This window comes from Tetrao urogallus, assembly GCF_951394365.1.
Source record: "Tetrao urogallus genome assembly, chromosome: 6".
Taxonomy (NCBI): Eukaryota; Metazoa; Chordata; class Aves; order Galliformes; family Phasianidae; genus Tetrao; species Tetrao urogallus.
In genome coordinates, this window is record NC_136819.1 from 56528233 (window position 1) to 56553864 (window position 25632).

The window sequence follows — 25632 nt, forward strand, 5'->3', positions numbered from 1 at the left end:
AATGCATTCATCTTTACGTTGCTGTTGTAAGATTCAGGCTGCTGTGTGTCACCTTGCTGCAGTCAGTCTGGATTTGACAGAGGAGTTTGGCCAGATTTCTCTCTTTGTAACCTAAATGTATGAAGCTCTTTTGTTCTGTACGTCATTAAAAATACTTTTGCTGTGATCTTAACTCATAAGTACTTGCATTGTAATTAAATATTTTCAGGTCTACATTGGCAAAATATTTTTCAGTCTTTTTGGATATAGATATATATATATTTTTTTTTTTGAAGGAGTAGGTACTTGTATGAAGGAGTTTATTTCAGTTCTAAAAATTATATGCCTTTTTTCCTTCTAGCTTTTTCCACAGAATCACAGGATGGCCCAGGTTGGAAGGGACCTCAAGGATCACGAAGCTCCAACCCCCTGTGCCATGCAGGGCCACCAACCTCCCCATTTCACAGCAGCCCAGGCTGCCCAGGGCCCCATCCAACCTGGCCTTGAACACCTCCAGGGATGGACGGGGCATCACAGCCTCTCTGGGCAGCTGTTCCAGCACCTCACCACTCTCCTTTCAGGCTTTTAAAAATACAATAGATTTTCATAGAACTGGAGAACTCATTTTTGAATATTTTGTTTTCAGACATGCGTGACAAACTGGCTGCTGCTGCAGAAATGTAATGATGTGATAAATGCTAAATCCATATGCAGGCTTGCCTGGCAACCTGGCAGTGCCAAGGTAAGTGACAGATTGTTGTAGCCACATCTTAATCCTTCGTTTCTCTTTGTGCAGTAGAACTCAATCCAGGCAAGTCCAAATTCCAACTCCAGAGAGTAAGGAAAATATTTGGGGTGAAGTTCACTTTTAGGAAAAACGACAACTTGAAAGTGTTTGCTCGCTTAAGTGCCAGACTGTGTTTGGCAGCAGTCTATCTGTCAGCCCCAAACAATGTTGAACAGTCGCACTGTGCTGAGTAGGAAGGAACATTGTGCATGAGGGAAATGACCTAATTGTTCACAGCAGAGCGTCAAAGGAGTTCAGTCTCTCTATGGGTAAATTTTATCAATTAGTAATCTTGCTCTGCAAATGTCACTGAAGTAGTAAACTATTCCTGACTTAGTGGATGGTATCCCTGCCTGTGGTAGGAAGGTTGGAACTGGATGATCTTTAAGGTCCCTTCCAACCCAAACTGTTCTATGATCCTTTTCAACTGAAGAACAGTTAGTGCTGCTGTGGGTAATGGTGGTGCTGACGATAATACATACTATGTATCCAGTGATTGTACTTGTGCTGATGCAAGAGCACTATGTACACATCACTTAGCACAAAGAGGGTAAGGAGGAGGGAAGTTTGCATAGCTGTGTAGATGTCTCTGTATCATACAACCTAGAGCACACCTGCCCCAGCTGGTAACACAAAGAAGAGAGGAGCAGATAGATTCAAACCTGTATGAAATGAGGCATGCCACATCGTACTTCAAGTAAAGGACAGAGAATTGAGCAAAAGGTGGTAATTTAGGAAAAATTGCTTGCTGGCTTTTGTTCTTGCCTGCTGTCTGGAAGGATGAATAATAGGTTCTGTCAAACTATCGGCATTCTAGTATGCAGGATCTAAGGAGTGTTTTCCAGTGGTTTCTCAGAGTTCTGACTTGAATAATCTTCTATTTCCCCACCTTAGCCTTTTGTGAGCAGTGTCTACATGTGTCCACTCTGAAATACCTAGCATTATGGATTACTCTTCTGTGGGAGACAGAATGTCACTTAAAGCACAAGTTACAGGTTATGCACATATTGCATAAAACACTTAAAGCACAGGTTACTTTGTACACATATTGCATAAAAGCACAGACTTCAATGTTTACACGACTTCACTGTCACACAAATGTCATCAGCTGCTTCACTCCTATTATACAGCAGATTATTAGAAATCTCTTTAAAACAAAAATAAACAAAACCAACTAACACACAAATCCCATGAAGTAAACAGGCAGCAAGAGCTATGCAGGCTTGCTAAATACCACACGAACTATTTCAGGAACGAGCTATTCAAGTAAGATTTATAGAGGAATTGTCATCTGATAAGAAGAGGGATGGGGAGGAAAGAAGAGGGAGAACATAAGATTTGTGCTCAGAGCACCAAAATTTATTTATGCGTGTTTCTTAGCTGTTACATAAATAAGAACTTAGAACCTTATGTTGCAGCTGTCATCAGTTTTCTGCCAGAAATAAATGAAGATTAAAATAAAAACAAACATTCTTTGCTGTGTTGCATATGAAAAGCATTGAAGAACCTTGTAATTCAAGATTATTTCAGCATTCTTTACTTTCTCAGTTGGTATTGCTAGGATGCCAAGAGAACTGCTGGACATGTAGGCTGACACTGCTGTAATACTTTTGAATGAAGAAGCTATGCTTTTTTTGCTTGAATGTTTTCTTGAAAGATAACTTGTTCTAAATTGCCTGATTCTTGTTTCCTTTCAACAGCTGCTGGCAATTCCTGTAGACAAAGTTGTTAAACTATACAGAAGAGAAACCTGGGATAATCAAGTTGATCTATCAGATACTTCCATCACTCAGGTAGGTACACAAAACAGCTGCTTGCTACATCTTCCATACTCTTAAGTGTTCTTCAGCTAGAGATTTACCTAGAAATAGGATTTTTTTCCCTTCCCACTTTTATTTCTGATCCTATTGACTTGATGTCGGAAACCAAGGCAAGAGATATTAGATGAGTGTCAAACTTGTCTATGTGTCTCTGTTTTTTGTCATGGGTTGTTTGACATGGTTTGTATCACAGCATTTAGTGACAGAAGTTGAGTATTCTGAAGGAGAGTAAGTGTGCTGTCTTTAAGGAACGGTTTTGCTGAGGACTTTCTGAAGGCAGTTCTGGTTTGGGAAGCTGGATGTGGTTTGCTAAAGATATTTTTTTTCCTTCTAGAACATCCATTTTATGCTTCAGAATATGAATGCTTTGTGTGCATTGGTGATACTTCTCCCTATAATTTTTCCTTTTTCCTAGCCCCTGAATGTTGTGGTGTGGTCTCCCTGTGGGCAGTACCTGGCAGCTGGAAGTGTGAATGGGAGTATAGTGGTGTGGAAGGTAGAAACCCAGGAGTGCATAGAGAGGTACGTAGTGCTGTTCCACAACGCCCATAATACATCCTTTTTGTTAAAATAGAACTGTTATATCTCCTCCTTAAAACTTATTTGTGCAAATTGAGAACCATTGAATAGTCTACTTGAGATTCACAGGGTAAAACAGTAAGCTTTCTGCTAAAGTTCCACTGCAAACTGTACAATCATGGAGCATCCCTTGTTGGAAGGGATCCGCAGGGATCATCGAGTCCCAGCCCTTTGTCTCCACACAGTACCACCCAAAATCACCCTGTGTCTGAGTGCATTGCCCAAATGCTCTTTCCAGCAGCTTGGGGCCATGCCCCCTGTCCTGGGCAGCCTGTTCCATGTCCATCACTCTCTGGTGCAGAACCTTTCCCTAATCTCTACCTGGCCCTCCCCCAGCACAGCTCCATTCTGTTCCCTTAGGTCTAATTGCTGTCACCAGAGAGCAGAATTCCCAGTCCACAGCTCCTCCTAATTTACAATTTACAAACTTAGCTACTATGCATTTGAGTGTGTGTCTAGATCATTTATAAAAACTTTGAAGGGATTTTACTATAACCCTTGGAGTCTGAGCCATCAGCCAATTGTTCACCCTTTGTGTTTTGTTTGTTGGGCATTTTGTTTAGAGGGATACTGTGAGAAACAGTATCAAAAACTTTGCTAAAATCCAGAAAGATCACATCTATTGGCTTCCATTTGTCATCTAGGTGGACAACCTTTTCATGAAGGGGAATTAAGTTTATCAAGCACTGCTTTCCCCTTTGAAGACCGTGTTGGCTGTGAGCAATGACTACATTGTCTTTCAAGTGTTTTTCAGTAACTCCCAGAATAATCTCTGTAATTTAACCAGGCTCTGAAGTGAGACTGACAGTCCTGTAATTATCAGGGTCTCCTTTCTTGTGCTTCTTAAAAACTGGGACATCTGCCAGCTTCTGGACCTCTCCAGATTTCCAAGACCCTATAAAAGTAATTGAGAGAGGTCTCAGGTTGACATCAGCCTGCTCCCTGAGATGCATCCCATTGAGCCCCATAGGCTTATAGGCTTTAGGTAGAGCAGCGAATCCCACACAGGTGTGGGGTTGGCTGGGGTCTTATTGTCACTGCATCACAGTCATCCAACTCAGGGCTCTGAGGATTCCAGAACCCAAAATGCAAATTGCGTTGGCCGGGAATCGAACCCGGGTCAACTGCTTGGAAGGCAGCTATGCTCACCACTATACCACCAACGCTGTGCTGTGCTTGCAAGAACTCCAGGAGGCAGCAAAATAAAGGCTTTAGCTAAAAAATCCCATCTATCTGATCTTATAGATGGTCTCTGCAAGCACATCAGGAGAAAGGGAGAACACGGGCAAGCACAGGTTTGGAAGAGTGGTGTCAGGTCTGGGTGGTCCCTGCTGTGATGCAGGGCCACTGTTCAGGCTAGGTTTGAGCAAGGGAGCAAGAGGAGGGCTCTTGCCTTATGCAATTTGGGTGAGGTATACTGATACCTAATTTCTTGTGCTGATGGGTATTCAGGGGCTGCCACATCGTTCCCATGCTCTGCCAGGAAGCAACTTCCACTGATGTCTGTCAGGTAGGAAAGTGGCGCTGCTTTGCCTTCCCCCACCATATGTAGTGCGCATAGCTAAAAGAACCTGGAAGCATTTCAAAGGCATTATTTTTTTATTACATTTTAATCTTCTAATTGATTAAAGAATAGTTTTATGGAAACAGATCTTCAAGTTACAGAGTTCAAGATTGTTGGCAGTAAGATGCAACTGAGGAGAAATACTGACGTGTCAGTAAGTCAGAAGGCAGAAAAAGGACAAATAGAACTTTATGTTGGTTAGTTACAGTGAGGAACAGAAGGGGGGCTTTATCTATCTTGAGTCAGAAACATGATTGTTACTCTAGTGCATATGTAAGGCCTTAAAGACATCGTGTAAATAATTCATGGGAGGATTGTTTTCTGAGAATAAAGGGAGGAGAAGATAAAGGACTAAATCGTCAGTTTGGTACAAGAGAAGCAGCCTAATGTTCTTTTTATAACTGGATGGTTCTGGAACATATTGTCTGCTGGGGAATTACTTTGTATTCTGCATGCATCAGGAAGCTGTTGTTTTATGAATATGAATCTGATTGATTTTAAAGCTTAAATAATTTCCTCCATAGAAAAGGAAGATCTGCTGTATTTTTTAGCATAACTATTTATTCCAAAGGTAATTTATTAATTATTTTGTCACCTGTATATATATACTTATATTATTTTCATTAGTATTACAAGTGCTTACAATAGAATCATAGATAGAATCATAGAACTTGAGGGTGTTTGTGCTCTGAGAGCCTTAATAAAAATAGGGAATTTTCATGTTCTTTTTAGGATGAAGCATGAGAAAAGTTACTCGATTTGCGGACTGGCATGGCATCCCAAATATGAGCAAATAGCTTACACAGATACTGAAGGAAATCTGGGCTTGTGGGAGGATATCGGTGGTGGAAAGAAACCAAACGACGAGGTGATCAGCACCAGTTATTTCTTACATTAAACTAAAAGCTTATGTCATCAAATTGCATGAAACGTTCTCTACTGAGTGTTGAAAGCTCCTTCTTGTGCATGGATTCATTCCTTGAATTCTGTATTCAAAAGAAGATGTAATCATAGAACCACAGAATGGTTTGGGTTGAAAGGGACCGGACCGTCTGGTTCCAACCCCTGCCGTGGGCAGGGACACCTCCCATCAGCTCAGGCTGCCCAGGGCCCCATCCAGCATGGCACTGAGCACCTCCAGGGGTGGGACACCCACAGCTCTGGGCAGTGCCAGGACCTCATCACCCTCATAGTTTAGCATTTTTTCCTAATGCCTAATCTAAATCTACCTTCTGATAGTTTGAACCCATTACCCCTTGTCCTATCGCTACACTCTGATAAATTCCCTCTCCAGATTTTCCCTCCTTTATATACTGGAAGGAATTAGAATTGCTAATAATAAGAAAAATAGGTAATAATTGTCAACTGATAATTAATTATAATTGATAACATGGTTTTAGGTTGCCAATACTGTTACGAAAGACTATGAAGATCTCTTTGATGGAGATGATGATGACTATTTAAATGGAGATATGATTGAACCACAATCTTCCCCAAACACTGGAGCTAATGAAGATCATGGTGATGATGATGACCTTATGCCAACATCAGGCCATCCAAGACGGGCAATAATTGATGATGATGATAACTCATTAGGTACAGAATAAGCTAGTTTTCCAGAGCTCTGTAATGCTGTTATTGAAACGATTTCTTAGCATCCTTTCTTGGCATCATCTATTTACCTACATTGTCTTATTTTTCCAGATAAGTTTTCACTGTTTTAATATTTTTACCTATTTTCTGCTGCAATAATAATACTTGGAAGATATCAATATATATGTATGTGTTTGAAACTTTTAGATATTGGAATGATAAAAGCTAGTTCCAATCTACTTGAAAAGGAGGAGGATGATGATGATGATCAGATTGGTGGCTTTCCAGCTTTGCCAACATCATCTACACAGCAGCCTTTCTATGATGGGCCACGGCCAACCCCCAGGCAAAAGCCATTCCAGTCTGGCTCCACTCCTGTGCATCTCATGCACCGCTTCATGGTAAATCTCACTTCTCTGTGATTATGTAGATGTAGCTGCTTTATTAACATTGTCCTGGTTTTGCTTGATCTTAATCTGATCTTTCTCAAATCTGTATTTGTATGTTGTGGTTTTGTTCTTTTATTTATTTATCTATTTTTTAAATGCTTCACAGGGTGAAGCTAACTAGTAAAAAGCAGGCTTTGTGTTAATGCATAATTTTCTGCCTTGTGTTTTGGTTGCTTTTGATGCAGAAGTAAATATTTGGCTTCAAGACAGAAATACAGTTTGTACCTGTGCTGTGGAAGTCAAATGAATCTGTTTTGAACTTCCTTTTTAGTCAGAATTTGTGGATATTTTTATACTTCTAAGACTTGTGCATTCATCATTCATTATTTCTTTATAACTGCAAGCTGTTAACATTTTATTTTGTAAGTAGAAACATGGCTATGTTTCTATAGCTATGGCTATATATATAAGCATGGCTATATTTCTATACATAAGCAATGAGAACAAAACAGTTTTTTGACCTAGTTGAGCTGTTTTGGAACCAAAACCAGACCTGCTTGTGTAACTCTTCAGCCTTATTCCAGTTTCCCACCTAGTGCTGGTTCAGGTGGTTATCTTACAGCAGGCTATTTGAGGGCAGTCAATATGATGCACGATTTTATTATTTCTTTTTAATAGGTTTGGAATTCTGTTGGTATCATTCGTTGTTACAACGATGAGCAAGACAACGCTATTGATATAGAATTCCATGATACCTCCATACATCATGCCACACACCTCCCTAACTCCCTGAACCACACCATGGCCGACCTCTCTACTGAAGCTATTTTATTGGCCTGTGAGAGTACAGAGGAACTCGCAAGGTGAGCCATGGCTTTGCTCTGTCAAGCTTGTAGTGTGGAATTACGCTTACCACGTTTCACATATCTCAGCTTTTATCACTTTAGTTTAGATTTTTTGGCTTTTGATCTTGTTCTTTTATTTATGGGGCTGCTTTTGAGGAGGATTTTTCACCCCCACTCACGTGCAATCTTCAGGATATTTAAAGATGTATTTTGTTTCCTGTGGATTTTCTTCAAATCCTTTTTTTCTTTTTTCCCAAACACACACATACTAGAAAGTGCATGCACTGCCAGCACAAAGGAAACTGTAAACGTGAACAATAGTCTTTCAGTCTGCTCAGATCAATGATAAATTGTGAGGTCTGTGCTATTTCTTTTCATAGCGTTGCTAAGGAGAGATGTTTGGAGATACCCACAGTCTTAGAAGAAAAATTATAATGTGAAGAGCTTAAGAACAGTTAAGAGCAGCAGCAATACTATTGCTGTTTTTTTTGGTTGTTTTTTTTCTGTAGAAATATCTTGAAGGAAGAACTTTTTTACTTACTCTGACACAAATAGCACTGTGACAGGCTGAGAAGCAATCTTTGCCTTTGGGAGTATTATTTGTATGTATTGATTATCTGACTTTGAACTTTTTTTTTCCCCAAAGTGAGGTGAACATGTGAGTTATCTATCAAAAATAATGGTGTCTGTGAATTGGTTACAGACAATTTTCAATTATTAAGATGTCAGAAACAAAGTTCCCATTTTTTTTTTTTTTTCTCCTGAAGGACAGCATGATTTGACAAATATGTAATAAAGGCTTGTAGTCAGGAGTACTGAATACCTTCACTTCTTATTAATGCTAATTAAGCACAACACTTGTCTATTTCCATCTAAAAATCTCCTTTCAGACCTCTAATGTGTCTCTCATGCTTCAGAGGCTCTGAATCCACAGTGCTGGAGTTCAGGTTGGTTCTTCAGTTTTCGAATAGTAAGAGCAGGGCTTTGCAAATGACTCCTTGTAATCTGTAGGATGACATTGTTCCTTTCCAGGAGAGCCACAGATTCAAGGGCTCTGATAGAAACTTATTAGGTTAGTATAGTTGAAGTGCATGGTATATTTTCAGATATTTCATTTATTTTTTCTTGTTTAAATACATACCTCTTGTTCTTTTTCTCTCTTTCAGCAAACTCCACTGCATTCATTTTAGCTCCTGGGATGCAAACAAGGAGTGGACAGTGGATATGCCAAAGGATGAAGATATTGAAGCTATCTGTCTAGGTCAGGGCTGGGCTGCTTGTGCCACTAGTGCCTTGCTGGTTCGACTGTTTACAGTTGGAGGAGTTCAGAAAGAGATATTCTGTCTCCCAGGACCAGTGGTGTCTATGGCAGGGCACGGAGAGCAGCTGATGATTATTTACCACAGAGGTATTTCTCCCTTCTGTCCTTTTTATGTCCTGAGTTCGTGTTTCCATTCCTTGTCTGTTACTGGCTTCAGATGCTGTATTTGTGTAGTCATCAGAAGTATTTTACTTTTCCCCCTTGTCTTGATGATGGTTACACTGTCACAACCTGTAAGTCTTCAGCATCTGACAGTAAAGCATGTTTTATATTGGGATGCCTAGATTAACTTGTGGGGAACAGGAGAATTTTATAACAGTAGCACAAATAGATTGAACTTAGGTTTCAGTCATGCCATGATTAATTACTCGAGGAAATTAAGGAGCTAGTTATGCATACTTTGTATGTCCAAAGTGGCAAGTAGTCTCTTGTCTTAGAGTTTGTTTGTGAATAACACTGCCTTAGACTTAGCTTTTGATTCAGAAGTTACCTAAATCTAGCTAAGTGACAAAGACCATTTGCTTTCTAACACAGTCTTTGACCGACTTTTTCCTAGGTACTGGATTTGATGGAGAGCAGTGCCTTGGGGTACAGCTGATGGAGCTAGGAAAGAAGAAGAAACAAATTTTGCACGGAGACCCTCTTTCTCTTACACAGAAGTCCTATTTGGTGTGGGTTGGATTCTCAGCAGAAGGTATGAAATTAAATGAAACGCAAATAGAATTAATAAGATAAAATTAATTGAAGTCCTGAACTGGGATCAGTTCCCTTGCAGTAGCACTGGCTGTCAGAAGGTGGAGCTTCTTTCTAAGGAAAGCAGTTTGCCGGCGCGGTCGCGCTGCTTGGGTGAGAGGATATTGAATTTGAGTTATGTAAAACGTCATTTCCCAGCAGTATCCACCAGTTCAAACTCAGCCACGTCATAATTAGTTGCCTGTCAGAATAATGCCCTGCATTTGTATCCAACAGGTACCCCGTGTTACGTGGATTCTGAGGGAATTGTGAGGATGTTGAACCGAGCACTTGGGAACACTTGGATTCCGGTGTGTAACACACGAGAGCATTGCAAAGGAAAATCTGATCACTACTGGGTCGTTGGCATCCATGAAAACCCCCAGCAGCTGAGGTCAGATATACCCCAAAGGAAATGCTCTGTTTGTCTTACCTTCTAGAAAGAGAAACTGGAAATGAGTTTTACTAAAACAGATATACAGTAATGGCTCTAGTTCCCAAATGTAATTCAGCATGGATGTTTCGTTACTAAGCTTGTTTTGAATAAACCCTTGGTTTTATAATGTGTGACAAACTAATATTAGCTGCTTGCCTTGGCTGACAGGCATGTGCACTTTGTTATGAAATCACGTCTCTGATGCAGGCGCATTTGTAAGACTGCACTTTGCTTATGGTTGCTCTTAGGATTCTGCTTCTGTTGCTGATATATTTTTTTAAAATTTCTGAGTTTTTAGCTGTATTTTTCCCTTTTGTCCCTTTGAGAAGATTCAAATCCTGTAACTAATCTACATTGTTAGGCACAGATAAATAAGAACAATCTGGTACTATGTTAATATTTAAACTGTGGCCACAAGAAAGATTCTGGAAAAGTGCTGATGTGCTCAAATAATTATCTAGCTGAGAGTGACCCATTACTTTCAAAATGTGAGCATTCCTCTTAATTGCAACAAGCACCAGAGACACTTAGTTGCCAAGCTTTGTGTGTCATCTTGTTCAGTGATCTATGTCCTTTTCCCACTGGATCATAGAATCCTAGAATCATAGAGTGGCCTGGGTTGCAAAGGAGCACAGTGCTCACCCAAGTCCAACCCCCTGCTGTGTGCAGGGTCTCCAACCAGCAGCCCAGGCTGCCCAGAGCCACATCCAGCCTGGCCTTGAATGCCTGCAGGGATGGGGCATCCACAGCCTCCTTGGGCAACCTGTTGCATTTTATTGAAATTTAGGCTGTCTCACTTTGCTGCTCATGCAGTTCACCACGAATGTGCAGGACACGTTGCATTGGTGGGGTGATCAGCTGCAAGTCAGTTCTCTTGTCTTTCTGCTCCAAGAGGGATGGTGCTGACCTCTGAATTGCAAAGGGCATTCGATTCAAAGCCACCAGCATACTGAAGATAAGGAGTGGGGAGGGTTATTGTAGGAACAACATGTGCTGTAATCAACGAGGATAGCCAGAGCACTAATGCTTCCTGTTCCTTTTTCCCCTAGTGTTTGAAACAGCAGCTTAGAGCTATGAAAGCAGACATTTTTGTCACTGCTTGTTGGTGCTGCTGGAAGCACAGCTCTTCTCCAATCACTGTGTTGCTTAAGTGATAGTTACCAGAACACTAGTTCAATGAAACATTAAGACTATGTTGTTAGTATCTGTGTATCTGCATGCCCTCCCTTTTTGTTTTTGCCCTCTGTGTGCCTACATACATCACTGTTAAGTCCAAAACCTTCATCAGAATAAGCAGTCTGTGCCTGCTCTTTTTCCAGTGGCCTTTTGTTGTTTGGTAGGTTCTGCATTTGATAAACTGCACTTATGTTTTGTAATTGCTGTCAAATTGTGTGTTGTGTGAGATAGAGATCTGTGTCTGTTCTGTGCCATGCTTGGAGTTTCTGATGTGAACAAGAGCAGCGTGTGCCTTGCTGCTTTCAAAATCTTTTATTGGTCGCAATGTAAAAATAACCCTTCATAATGCAATCTTACATCTTGCTATATTTAAGTCAGTAATTTAATTACTACTTTTTAAAGACCAAATCCTCTTAAAGTGCCTTGCTTCTTTGGAGACGTGGTTTAGATGATGAGGATCACATCTGCTTTTTCTTTCCCATGCACAGGTGTATTCCTTGCAAAGGAGCCCGATTCCCTCCGACACTTCCACGTCCTGCAGTGGCAATATTATCTTTTACACTCCCTTACTGCCAAGTTACAACAGAAAAGGGACAGATGGAGGTATGGAATGATGTTGAGACCACAGCTGATTGTCTTAGACATCCGCATAGCAGGGATTATACAAGCTTTCTATTAATCATCTCTGCGAGGAAGAGAGTGGTACAAACTCTGCATAAGGCACCTGGCAAAGGAGGTTATCTGAGTTCAGGCTTTTGGGTGGCTTTTTTTCTGTTTGTTTTGCTGTACAGCTGGTTCTAGAAAAATATTTAATGAGGCTGTTAGAGTTGACACAAGGTTTATATTTACATTATAAATTATGTATATTGTATATATAAAACAATATTTAAAATATTTATTTATATTTATAATCTCATTCTGACCAATAAAGGAGAACACCTAGAAAAGTATATCAATTATCCAATTTTTAATTGATTTGTGTATTACGGTGTCGTGGGGTTCAGCTGTAGTACACAAAATAGAAATGAAAATGAAATGCTGGCTTCAAACTTAGAGACTGCCTAGTGCTGTTGGAAGTTTATTCTCATTGATAGAAGTCTGAAGAGTTTCAACAAGTGCTTTGCTTCTGTGAACTCATTGGAATTCATGTTGAGGCTCTATTTATTTATTAATGTATTCTTTATTTGATGGACTATGGTGGTTTGCTTGTTTCGTTTTGTTTTTCCTATCCTTTCCAAACAATAAAAGGGAAACTTTGGGAACTGTCAGTTTAGCCTGAGGGAATGTGTACTTTAGTGTGTGTTGTGCTTATGAAGAAACAGATGATTCCTAATAGATCTAATGAGTGGCTTTGAATGAGTTATTTTTCCACAGAGCTAGGCTGGTGCAATAACCATACCAGTATTTCACTGGAAAACATCAGCTATGAGGTTTTTTTTTCAGCTGTCTCACAAATGAGTGTTACTCCTACAGTTCCAGTGTTACTGTGGAATCCTTCCACTTTGCTGGGACAGAAATTACAAGATAAAACAATCAATTTGTTCAAGAATTGCCTGTGCTGGTAGCAAAGTGATAAATATCTAAGAATCATCCTACTGAAAGCCCGTGGTGCAAATGGGATTTAGAATACATGGAGTCTGTTCAGTTTGTAGATGGATGTTAGTGTGGTTCATCCTGAGGAGGCATTGGCATTTGAGGAGAGCTGTCTGCCTCTCACCATCGTTATAAAATGAAAAGAAGACTTAAGAATGAATGATAAAATCCTCTGTAAGTTGTTGGGCATTGAGCTCAGAGCTTCCTTGTTTCCCCCCCACCTGACCTCCAGAATGTCTTTCTTTTTTTCAGGAGCAATACTGGCGTTCAGTTGTATTTCACAACTATGTGGATTACTTATCAAAAAATGGCTACGAGCTTGATGAAAATGCTAAAAGTCAGCCAGTGAAGGAACAGCAGGAACTTCTGATGAAATTGTTTGCTGTAAGTACAAGGAAATCAAAACCAAAAACGATCCCTGAAACTTTGAGTAGATGGCATTTGATTTAAACTCTGGTGTGATTCTCTGAGTGGAAGTTTGGCTCATCCAGTGGAAGTTGGTGCTCCCCAAATGCAATAAGAGGTGGATGGCAGGTCATGTTGTTATTGCTTATCACAGGATAGAAAGAAGGAAGGCTTCCTAACCAAAAATTAAAGAAAAAACAACCCTCTAAAAGAAGGTTGATAATTTTTGTCTTTATTCACGAACCTCATCATGTTCTGGTCCTGTAGTCTTCAGAGGGCTGTGTCACTGAGCTGTGTAACTCTCAAGGCTTTTCTCCTTCCAGCTTTCTTGTAAACTGGAGCGTGAATTCCGCTGTGTGGAACTTGCTGACCTCATGACACAAAATGTTGTGAGTTTAGCCATCAAGTATGCATCCCGCTCACGAAGACTCAATTTAGCTGAGCGACTCAGCGAGGTGGCTGTAGAGAAAGCAAGTGAATTGGCAACAGCTCTGGAGGATGAGGAGGAGGAGGAGGATTTCCCAACTCACGTGAATGCAGGGTAACACAAATTTCTGGGATTAAAAAGCTGGGAATGTTTTTATTGAATTCTTAACAGTGGCTTCAGAGGCAAAGTGGAGCTGATTCTGAGTTGCTCTGATTATTTTTTACTTTTGTTTTCTTCTGAGCTTTTGTTGTTTTGATCGACTCCAACCTATTTTTCTTCTCTTTGCCTTTTACCTCTTTTTCATCCACACCCACCTTAAGGCCTTTTACTTCCCTCCAGCTCCCTCTTCTTTCAGCTACCTCAGGGTATCCCACTATGTCTTGTTCCCTCACCTCTAATCCCAGCTCTTCAAAACGAATGAAATATTACAGGTTTGCAGTTCATTCATTTCTGTGCTCCTGTGCTCCTACCTTTCCTCCTATACCTACATCTGTTTTATCTGGAGGCAAAATAAGTTTGTTTTCCTCTCTCTGTTTATTGTTGTTTTGCATTTGTTTTAAACTGTGGAACATATGGGAAGAGCTGTGTGTTCCTGCTTTGCATCTGGATGATGCAGCTGGAAGGAAGCAAGTAGCTAACCACCAGTCAGTTAAAGCAGAGAAATGTCATAATGTTTTATCAGAAGCAGTGTCCTCCCACAGCAATTTTCTGTATGCAATTTGTAACTTTTTTTAAGCAAGAGGAAGTGATAAGCTGAGGGATTTATCTGTAGCCTTTCCCTTTTCTCCTGTGTGAAACTGCATGTTTAAAACTCCTTGCCAAATGGTCTGCCCCCTTCTGGAGCATGAATGGGAGTTGCTATCCCATGTCTGCCCACTCCGAGGGCTGAAATACACCACAGACACTGCATTGTGCTTAGCACCCAAGCAATTTAATACTGGCATTCTAATTAAGAGAAATGAACCTTTTGTTTACATGTGCATGCATTTTAGTAATCAGTAAAGAGGGAAATGCAAGAAATGTACATGCTGTAGTTTGGGAATTTAGAATATAACTGGGTTAAACATGAAAACCTGCTGCCTAAACTTCAGACTGAACATAGGAGTCTCTGTTGTCACGTGTGCATTTGTTTATGCAGAAAAGTTGCCTGGTATTTCTCACCATAGTGGAGGTATTTATATTTAAATGGAGATTACAGAAGGTGTCTTCTGTTTGTGTTTACCTTTGTGGCAAAGTGTGCTTAGCAGCCTTGTTGTGAGCTCTGAAGAAGGTGGCAAAAGCTTGCTCTTTGTGTTTGAGTGTTTGCTCTTGTGTGCAGAGCTGTTTGAAGAATGGTGCCTGCACTTGTACTGGTGTGAGACTCAGGTGGTTTGGTAGCTGTGTGGTCTGTCTTAGAGCTGCATGAGAACCACTGCAAGTGCTTTGTGCTGAACTGCAGTGGTTAATGAAACTTGATTTTTAGTAATCGTTGCTTTGTAATCAGTGTAACAAGTGCCAAGTGTTACTCATCTTATTTCCTAAATTAGTTAAGTAAGTTAGCCTTCGTTTCAGTTTACTGTGTGAATGTGGTGGAGTTCCAGGCACCTCTTCCTTCCTGATGAATTCCTTCCTTTTAGTTACAGCACCTCTGCCACAGAGTGGGGCCGGCTGCCAGGCAGAAGTGCTCAGCAGGACCAAGAGATGGAAGAGGCTGAGGAAACGGATGGGTGTGAGGAGGCAGAAGGAGTGCCTGAAGTGCCTAAACAGAGTAAGAAAAATCTGTTCTCTGAGTGGGATGGAAGCTATAGAATCGTTTGAGTTGGAAGGGACCCTTAAGGGCCATCTAGTCCAGCCCTGCTGCTATGAGCAGGAACACCTTGATCAGAGCCCCATCCAGCCTGAGCTTGGGCAGAAACAAAACAGAAGCAGGGCATCAACCACCTGTCTGGGAAACCTGTGCCAGTGCTTCACTACCTTATCGTAGAAGACTTCTTTCTGATATGCAGTCTAAATCTCCCCTCTTCTAACTGGAAACCATTTCCCCTTGTCCTATCAAGACATCTTATCTGGATGTGTTCTTCACAGACTTGATAAGGAATTCTGGAATTTCCCTGATAACTTTTAGTTTGGATAACTCAGCAGTATGTAGCACCAAACAAGTAATCATAGAATCACAAGGTTGGAAAGGACCTGCAAGATCACGTAGTCCAACCATCCTAATGGAGTTTTCTCTCTGTTTTTTTATTTTATTTTTTATTTTTTACATAAAATTTAGGAAAGGCAGGCACACCACCTGACAAAGAGGTGAGGTTCAATTTAGAAGCCAGTATAAATTAATTGTTTCTTTCACTGAGTTTTGACAGCTTGCAACTGTAGCAGGGGCTGTGTTTTCTGCAGGCTAGTTAGAACAGGCCTAGTGGTTTCTAATCCCTCTTGGCTTTAGCACATGAAAAGATATGCAACAGGTCTAACAGGGTGACATACAGAAACTTCTGCCCCTGAGCTTCCTGTTACCAGAATCCCCTGCATGACAGAGCCCACCTGATCAGGGTCTGTAGTCGCTGCAGAGTAACAGAATGTGCGTCTCCTGCTCTGTCACAGCTCGCTGTGTATTGTCCATAACTGCTTAAAGGGATCCCTGGGGAGTTTTTTTGTTGTCTGACACTGTTTCTAATGTGCTAGGTCACTCTGTGATGCTATTATTTGATTTCAGTTCAAGTCCTGCAGGAGATGAACTGATGGACCAACAGTTCACTGAGTATTCCCTCTTCAGCATCTGGGCTTTTACTTGCAAAAGAATTGTCAGGCAGTCTGCAGTGTTCTGATGTTCCTATCATTACCAAAGGCAGACTGTTTTTTTTTTCCCCCTTTACTTTGTCTCCATTCACTTCCTCATCTGTCCCATCCTGCTGTGTGTTTCTGTGTGTTGAAAATGTTCATTTAGGGGCATTTAAGTGGTGATCTGGAGGAGAAAAGCAAAATGAGTTTAGTGATTATCTATAGGGTGTGTTAGCTTCTTACCTCCAAAGAAAGGAGACAAAAGATGGATGGATGGAAAGATAGCTTTACCTGTAAAACAGAACTACTGCTTTCTGGTTTACTATAGTTATGCCAATGCTGTAAAAAGTAAATATAAGTATCTTATAGTTGTCTACCCCTTATTGTTAAGCATTTATTTAAAAATCATGCTTCTCTCTTTCAGACATGACTAGCTTTTCTAATTCAAAAAAAATAGGTTTAAGAAATAAGTATAGAACTCTTAAGATAAATCCAGTTAAAGAAGATGGATGGCTTTGCAAAAGTGTGTGCACAATTTGGAAATGCATACTTTAAAGTACAGACTGGTTCCTATGACTTGCTTGTGTGTTTAGGATTTTGTTTTTAACTGGTTCTTAGATTTTACTGTACCTTTTTGTTCCAAAGGGCCAAATCCTTTCTCCAAAGCAGTCTCTGCAGCAGAGGTGATTACTCCTAAGTCTGGTGGGTAAATCTCCATTTATTCCACTGTAAGAACTTTGCCATGCCTCACCACCTCCGTGCCTGTTTTTGTTTTCTGTCCTCTCATTGCTACTAAAATACAGTGCCTAACAGTGCTGTCAAGGAGTAACTTATGCAGATTGTTATGTTCACATTTTCAAGAGGTTCCTTATTCCTGTTGATGTCATCTTTACCTCATGATGCTCTTCAACACCACGCTGATAACCTTGCTTGTGCCAAGTGCTGAATCAGTTGTCTGCCTGGCTGTGTCCTAAAGGTGTTCTTTCAGACAGGGAAAAATTAGAACAATGATCATTTGATTTGTCTTCATAATTACAGATATGTTCCTTGATTGCACTCACAGAGCAGAGTTAGTAACCCTGCCATAGGACAGTTAGTCTGGTTTAACAGGCAGGGCAGAATACAGTCCTGCATTCTTTCTTGTTTCTTCCCTCCTGCCATCCTCCAGCAAGATGAATAGGAATGGAAATGGAGGAAATAATGGGTGTTCCTATGGATTTGTACTTGTAGGTCCAGTGTAGCTTTTCTGATGACTAATAGCTGAGGATGTATAATGTAACCTTCATGCAGTTAACAAAGTGCTTTTCTTTTTAGCCAAATGCTTTCAAGCTAAAGGGAACTTCTTTGCTTTGGTGTGGGATAATGAATGCCTCTGATCCAGTCATCATCTTTAATTTTCAACTAACAGAGGCTGAAACATGAAAAATGAGCGTTAGCCACGTTTTTTGCAGATGAGGCTAATGATCTTTCCTCTACTTATCTACAGTGTGCGTGTTGTGTGCGCACGCATTTTTACATTCTTCTTTTTCTTTCCTGTTAAATAGCTGTAATTGCATCAAGCAGCCAAGGACGAGTGAATCCCTTCAAGGTAAGAATCTTGAACAGTCTGGTTTGATTGTGGCGTTCTGAAAATCACAGCAGATGATGATATCTAAATAAACAGTACAACTACGATGGAGATCTTGGAGGGACAGAGGATAAAGGAAGTGTCTGTTTGTTTGTTTTGCTAGGTCTCATCCAGCAAAAAGGACCCATTGGTCCCCTCAGCAAATGTTCTAGACACTATGAGCAAATACTCAAAGAAAATTTCTAGCAGTCGAGCTGTGAACAAGCAGAGCCCTCCAGTTATAAAGCCTCTGATTCCTAAGCCAAAGTCCAAGCAGGTAATGCTTCTGGTCTTTTCATGTTGTTTCAATAAGCAAAAAAAACAGTCAATTGAGTTTCACCAGCTTTCATCAAGTGTGAAACTTGTTGATTCAGTAAATCCTTGTAGATGGCAGTGTTCTTTTAAGCATAATGCAGAAATTGATGCAAACACAGAACAGGAATAAGAAAGTGTTTCTTCGTTTGCAGAAATTATATTCTGCAGTGAATCTCGTGCTTTTATTTTAAATAATGTGAGGTAAATGTCTGCTGTGCTGAAGTTGAGCAGTTTACGTAACATTCTTTGGATTAGTTGTTCCGTTCATGGAAATGATTGCTATGCCTTTAGGAAAAGCTTTTTGTTAGGCTCTATGATGTGCCTTGTTTGAGGGTGGCACTGCTGCATTTTTTCATTCACCTTCTTTTTTTAATGCACCAACTTCTGCAGGCTTCAGCAGCGTCCTTCTTCCAGGTACGCACAGCCAGCTGCAGTGAAAAAAGAGTGGGAGAAAGAGAAGAAAAAGCAGGAAATGAGCCCCCTGTGGTCCAAGTCACTGCACAGGACAACACAGAAAACAAAAGGTGAGTGAACACTTGCTGCTCAGTGCCATAGTCTGATCTTGATAGAACAGCAAGTCCACAAACTGCTTGTTTCTGAAGACACAGGGCTAGCCAAGGTGGCTTAATATCAAGGTTGAAGTTTTAGGTCACAAGTTGTCACATTTGGGGGTTTTCTTCAGAAGAACAGCAAACTGGTGCTTACGTTGTGGCAGTTTGATAGCATGCTTATTACATTCACAATGGCAGAGCAGAGAAAGTTCTTGTTTATTTGATCTTTCCAGTTATGCATGGCAGCTTTATTCAAAGTGTAAGTTTTGTATCAGCCTGAAACAAATCCATAGAGTGTGTGCATGAATGTGTGGATGAATAATAAACAAACAGTGTGTAATGCACAGTGTGTCGTTTCAGGGGTGTAAGCAACAATTTCTGCCTTGATGATTTTGAAACTGATAATAACCTTTGAAAGATAAGCCATGCTGCTGTACTGTTCCCAAATACAGGGAAAGCTTAGCATTAAAACATGCCTAGGCAGACTCAGAGATCTGAAAGCTAAACGTTGTATGTGGATGTGTAAACGGTTAATTTTAATATGGGTGCTGCTGGTTTGCTTTGTGCTGTGTATTTTTGTTTTACAGTTTTATTCCTATACTTTTTAAGGAAAAACAGAAAGCCAGAAACTGGCATCACTGAAGCAATATATCCCTTTCTAGCTAACACTCTTAATACATGTTATTCCTCTGCAGCAGGTGTATTTTCCACAATCCCAGTCCTCATGAAACTTGCATTATTATAATGACTTTTCATTTAGACTTCATTTAGCTGAGGAAGTCAAATGTAATTATTATTCATTTGGACTACTATTCTCTTCATTGGCCTTAACAGATAAGGTTCTAAAGAGTGGGACAAAGAGAACTGTGAAAAGGATTAGCTGAAAGGTGCTACAATGTGCTCTGCTTTTAGGCTGAGGAGACCTTGTCGGAAAGGAAGAGGACCATTATGCTTTATCATTCTGAACCTGAAATGTTAATCTCCACATCTATCACAGAATTAATAAACACACTTGGATTAGCCTTGCCTTGTCAGCATGTTCTGTTAGCATACAGCAAGAGGAGAAAGTGAGCTGCTGACTATATATGCTGTTGCTTTGGAGAACAAAAAACCCTCTCAAGTGCTGTTTAGAAATGTTATTTTGGGGCATATGGTTTTCTTGTAACCTTCATTAGCTGACATTCTTTCTGTGCTTGTTTAAGACCAAAGACAGGTTTCCAGATGTGGCTAGAAGAGAACAGAGCAAACATTTTAACAGATAATCCTGGTCTGAATGAATCAGAAGTAATAAAAGAAGGCATGAGTCGGTTTAGGATTCTGTCAACAGAAGAAAGAATGGTAACAAATGTTCTCTCATTTATTTTTATTTTAGATTTCTTTCTTCCCCCACCAATTTTTTTGATTATTTCCAGTTAGCACTTTTTTTCCTTTATATTCCACTGTTGTCCCTCCTCAGGAACTTCAGTTTTGAATTGGACCATGATCTAAAACGTACACTTTGTGAAAATATTGCCTGTGTTGATGTCTTAATAATAAACAAAACAGAAAGCTGCTTTCCCAAAATGGGGCATCTGGGAGAAATGTAATCAATGAAGAAATAACAAATGAGAAGGGAAGGAGTTAAAAGTGATACAGTGAGACTTAATTCACTGGGGCTTGGTTCTAAAGCCTTTTGGCTTTCTTATGTGTCCAGAAAGACCATTAAAGCCTTCAGTTTCATTTGCAGGCTCAAAGGAATTGTACTTTTGAAGGTGAATGCTGTTACAAAAGAAAAGTGAGGACATTTTACTCAACTTGATTAGCAGCCTCCCTTAGTTCTTAATGGGAATTACTCCATTGCTCCCTTACAATCAGAGAAAGAGGGCATGTAAAATAATGCAGTGAATTTTGTGGCCTACTGTGTCCTTGTCTACTTACCGATGTGCTTTCTTCACAGGTGTGGACTGAGAAAGCAAAAGGTGGAGCAGGAAATGATTTCACAGAAGATAAAAAACGGAAGCGTCCCACAGCTGCTGAAGATGAGGCGAAAATGAATGAGGAGCAAAAATCGGAGGAGTCAAATGTATCCAAAAAGAAGAAGCCTTTAGATCAATCAACCAATGTCAGATTGTCATCTTTTGCATTCAAGCAGAGCTAAATAATACCAGCAGAGCTGGTACCTCCTCAGCATCTGCTTTCTCAGTGCAGTTATGCAGTGTTTTCAGAAATGTGCCGCTGCACTCAAAGAGCACTAGCAAAAAGGGAGTGCCTTGCTCCAAATGTTTTTAGAAAGTATTTTATGATGGACTCTTTAGAGAAATGTTGAATCCATTCATCAGGTCTCTTTGCAAGTTGCTAGTGTAAAGACAGACAGAAGAACTAATGCTAATGGTCCTGTTACCTAGAAGTGCAGTGCCACAGTTTTGTGCAGCCATGTGTCTGCACGCTCATAATATTTGGTGCTAAATATGGGTGAGTTGTTCTGGGGAGCATATGCTATGTACAAAACTGTTCTGTGGTTTTAGAGCCGTGGCTTCTCTGCCATTCCTTCTGCCTGCTGCAAACACTTGTAAGAGAAGGACAGTGCAAGGAATGAGAAGGAGGGGAAGATGATGACTTAACATCTTGATGGTCAGCTGCAGTGTCAGCATGTGAGGCAGTCACTGAGAAGCCTGACCCAGGCTGGGACAGCAAACCAGGGCAGGTAGGACTGAAGCTGAATTAGGAGTGTTAGGTGTGCAAAAACGAGCCATGCCAGACTGTGCAAATGTGCTTTCCCTGTCTACTTCAGTGCTCAGAAATTGTGTGCATTGTTCCACGTGTTTGTTTTTAAAATGAAATGGGATTGTTCCTTTCCTTTACAGTTTTTGTAATTAAACAGACTTTAAGGCAGTCATATTTACCCTTCTTTGGGGAAGAGGCAATGTGTCTAGTAGATACATTTGAAAGAAATTCAAGTTTCAGAACTTTTTTTTTTTTTGAGATAAACCAATTTAACATAACAGCATCCTGTTGGTTTTTTTTTTCTGGCTTTACAAATCTTTTTATTCTTCATTTCTCTTCATTTTATTACTGAAAAGCCGAATGATTCTCCACTGGGAAGACATTTTTAACATTAAAATCTGTAGGTTGAAGATCCAGAGTGATTTTTGTACATTGCAGAGGTGTTCTGCAAAAAAAAAACCCTCCTATTTTCCCTGTACTTAGAAAATAGAAGGGTGATGATGTCAGCTGGGATGGTAAACACATAGGGAAAAATCTTAAGACCCGTTAATTTAAATCCCTTTTTTAGATCCACTGTTCTTGTAATTGTTTCTCATGTTATGGTTCAGTGCTGACAGTAAGTAAGAATTAATGTAAGTGTACTTACACAGAGGGACTGCATTGACACAGCAGAAAATCCAGAAGAGTAGTGGGATGTTCCAACAGTTGCCTGCATACTTTGAGAAGAAATGATGGTATTGATGGCTGTACAGGATGAGTGTTTTAGGCAGCAAGGCATATTTCAGCATTTGGGTTTACTGAAGAACAACAGGATAGCAGTGGTAAGAAAAACATCCTGATAGAAAATCACTGTGGGCTTAGTGAACTGTGTAATGTTGTTTTTCTGCTGGACTGGGTAATTGTGATGACAGTTTAGAGTCCTCATCATGGTCCTGGGAGATGGGGTGAGCGGGAATGGACAACGTTTCTTTTTTTCTTCATATTCAAACTGAGCTACCTGCCAGTGTCCTTTTATGCAGGCCAAAATACAAGAAGAAATTAAGTCTCCAGGGCTCCCTCATGAAGGCTGCATCGTGTACTTGTGCAATGCATTGATATCTTGGGCTCATGACATTGAAGTCCTTTGCAGGCTCAAAAGGTGAGCTGAAAAATCAGGTAGATAAGAAAAGAGTCTGGAACTGGCTCAGAAATGTACTCTGTGTCCCAAATTATGATAGGAAAACAAAACAAAACAAAACATTTTAATGACTAAGATGGAAATCCCTCTTTGAAAAGCAGAATGTTCAGATTGGATGACTTTGGGAATATCTGGGCACGTGTCAGTGAATTATTTCTACCTTATTCCTCCTGAGCAGGATGCTGACTGGTAGCTTCTGATGCAGTGGCATTGTTTTGGAGGGAAAAAGAGTGCTGCTGATGAAAGAGAAACAGAACCAAACTGGTCTGTAGATCCAGCTGTTGGGTCTGTGTCTGTTTGCTGTCTCACATCTTCAAATTGCACAAATCCAGCACAGTTCCTGCTCTGCAATGGAAGCAGGTAGGTACAGCTGGTCCCACAAAGCATCCAAAGTCCTTTTGGCTCCTGTAGGAGGGAGGAAACATCCAAAGTAAACTTGCAGAAAAGTTTTCTGGCTGGTTTCAGAGAGCTGGATCTTTGCAATCGCGTGGCTCTTCTGAACAAACATGCCAAAGGTCTGTTTTGAGGGAGACTCCTGGATTTAGCGGATGAATTCATGGAAATAACTGAGAGGACGTCAGATGCCATTTGCAAGTCCCCAGTTCCTGTTTGCTTTTCTCCTGGCTTAATTTTTGTTTTATATTTTTTGTGGGTTTCATCAGACCCAATGTCCACAGCCTGGGGGCCACAGTCTGAATCTCACTGCTGTGCACGGGGCTGGAAAGCAGCAGCAGAACTGCTTCCTACATTACAGCTGGGATCTCAGAGGTAGGGGGCTGGAAGTGGTGGTGTGCCCTTCTTGCAGTCCTCCACTTTGCAACATGGTGGAGAGGTGCAAAAAGGAACAGCATTTTAGCCCTGGCATTTAATTAAATTAACTAAGCACTGCTGCTGGCCCCAGCACCAAAATTAGCAGCCAGCAGCAGCACCTGCCTTGCTTCCAGACCCCAGCTCTTTCATCAGAGCTGCACTCCGCTCCATTGCCCAGCTGCAGGCAGAGCTGCAAATAACCTCCCAGTGCCAGGAGGCTTCCACCTGGCTGGGCAGTGCCAAGCAGAGCTGGGTGTTCGCAGAACGATGAACTCAAACCCACCAGAAAACATGGAATGGATCTTTAAGGAAAACTTAAAACCTGACTAGCTGTTTTTCTTTCAAAATAGGACTTAATTCCCAGCTGTGGGGCTCTGTGCTCACCCCAAGCCTGCAGTGCAGCAATGGAAAGTGCTGCTGCGTCTCAGCCTGCTCCTCTGCTACTGTCACAGCTCCTTTCCACATCCCAGGAGCACAAAGCATCTCCTCTCCCTCACTCTGCTTCTGACTGCTGCGTTCTTCCGTTTCATCGTGTTATTTGACCTTAAAGACAATCCCCATGCCAAAACCTGCTGTCTTGTTTTGCACGTGGGGTATTCTGTTGTACATCAACAGATCGAGTCGTGCAACATGTCCAGCCTTGCAAGACAGATACAAGTGCCAAAAACCAGCAAAAAAGACTCATAGCAGAGGGTGCAGCCTGCTGGCCTTTCAAAGCAGTGAGCATCCACCTGAGCTCTGCAGCTGGAGAGCGTGGCAAGCCCTTTATCTCTGGAGAAGATCTATAAATGGACGACTTGGCGTGCTGGAGCATTGCAGACCTGTTTGATTTCAGAGGGAGTGCCAGGCTCACAGGAAGCCAGACATTTATTCCGAGAAAAGAACACTTGTACTGTAAAGCAATAAGGTTTGTATTCACCTCCCAAAGAATATTTTCTTTGGCTTTCCAAGCTTTGTAATATAATTCTGCTGCAAAGGAAAACAATGGCCCAACTCATTCGTTTACTTAGAGGCAGGCACCACGCTGATCTTTACCTGGGCTGTGAAGAGCCACTTGACGCAGGACTTGAGTGGACACAAATGGTCAGGAAATGGGGGTGAACAATTTCAAGTGCTGTGTTGCCAGAGAGCAGCCTGCTCTGCGAATGGCTTTATTGATCCTGGGCTAATAATGCTGGGAAGCAATGGAGTGGGGAGATGCACGGGCACAGCGAGCTGCACTGGTGAAGCTGAAGCCATCCGTGGTTCAGAATTGGGACGGAGAGCTCTGCAGGGCTGTGCTGGGGCCACGCTCTGGCTCAATGCTAATGGTGCTATTGATCTGCATTGCTCTCCTGCCTGAGCTCTTAGCAAGACATCAGGCCGACACAAATCGCTGCGGATGGGTTGAGGAGGAGGAATTTGTCAGCTCAGACTTTAAGTGCTGAGTTCAAGTGCCCAGTGCTCCTACTTGAGTCAATGGCAGAAAAAATACAGCGTGTGATTTAATTCTGCCATTTAACGGCTGTCAGTGCAGAAATTGCATTTAAGAAATGCCTTTTAGATGGTTTCACTTGACCCAGATAATACTGCCCAGGTCCTTCCTCAGCCTTTCTGGCACAGCAGTGGTTCCCTTAAGGAGTTCTTAGTGGTCGTCGTTGCCCAGTGGGCACTGGGGTTAATTAATAAAGAATTGTTGATAAAATCTTGGCCTGAGGAGTACCGAGGAACATAGGCACCTTTGGAAATTCCTTTGGTTCCAACGACTAAACCCAGCAGCACATCCCCATTGAATGCAGGGCTGCAGGTGGGAGCACAGAAACACCAGCGCACGGAATTATCCCATATGATGGGAACATACTGATGAATATGTAATTGCACGAGGAATGAATGACGTATTTCCATCACGGAAAAGCGCTGTTTGACATATCCCAAGACCCCCTGGAGGCAGCAGCCAGTCGTTTTCCCCTTTCCCCCCATCCCTGCTTTTGCAGCTCCGTGCTCCCTACGGGCGGTTTGCGGGTGGTTCGGCCCGCGCCTCGAACCCGGATCCCGGCGGCTGGCTGAGCGGTGACGTAAGAGCGGCGC

At 41.3% G+C, this 25632-nt stretch overlaps 1 protein-coding gene across 1 annotated transcript in view; it reads left to right on the top strand.

Moving 5' to 3' along the window:
- The window catches only part of WDHD1 (WD repeat and HMG-box DNA binding protein 1), a gene marked incomplete at both ends in the record, with an annotated part of 30343 nt that extends 9331 nt beyond the window's left edge, over positions 1 to 21012 (top strand). The window contains 20 exons of the mRNA XM_079536662.1: positions 626 to 721; positions 2467 to 2559; positions 3002 to 3108; positions 5462 to 5597; positions 6130 to 6325; positions 6530 to 6723; positions 7390 to 7574; positions 8723 to 8964; positions 9434 to 9571; positions 9847 to 10003; positions 11710 to 11824; positions 13067 to 13198; positions 13543 to 13760; positions 15263 to 15393; positions 17049 to 17105; positions 17948 to 17991; positions 18134 to 18286; positions 18715 to 18848; positions 20078 to 20213; positions 20812 to 21012. Of these exons, the coding sequence (XP_079392788.1) occupies positions 626 to 721; positions 2467 to 2559; positions 3002 to 3108; positions 5462 to 5597; positions 6130 to 6325; positions 6530 to 6723; positions 7390 to 7574; positions 8723 to 8964; positions 9434 to 9571; positions 9847 to 10003; positions 11710 to 11824; positions 13067 to 13198; positions 13543 to 13760; positions 15263 to 15393; positions 17049 to 17105; positions 17948 to 17991; positions 18134 to 18286; positions 18715 to 18848; positions 20078 to 20213; positions 20812 to 21012 (2865 nt within the window). The remainder of the gene's footprint in view (positions 1 to 625; positions 722 to 2466; positions 2560 to 3001; positions 3109 to 5461; positions 5598 to 6129; positions 6326 to 6529; positions 6724 to 7389; positions 7575 to 8722; positions 8965 to 9433; positions 9572 to 9846; positions 10004 to 11709; positions 11825 to 13066; positions 13199 to 13542; positions 13761 to 15262; positions 15394 to 17048; positions 17106 to 17947; positions 17992 to 18133; positions 18287 to 18714; positions 18849 to 20077; positions 20214 to 20811) is intronic.
- Between the last annotated feature and the right edge of the window lie 4620 nt (positions 21013 to 25632).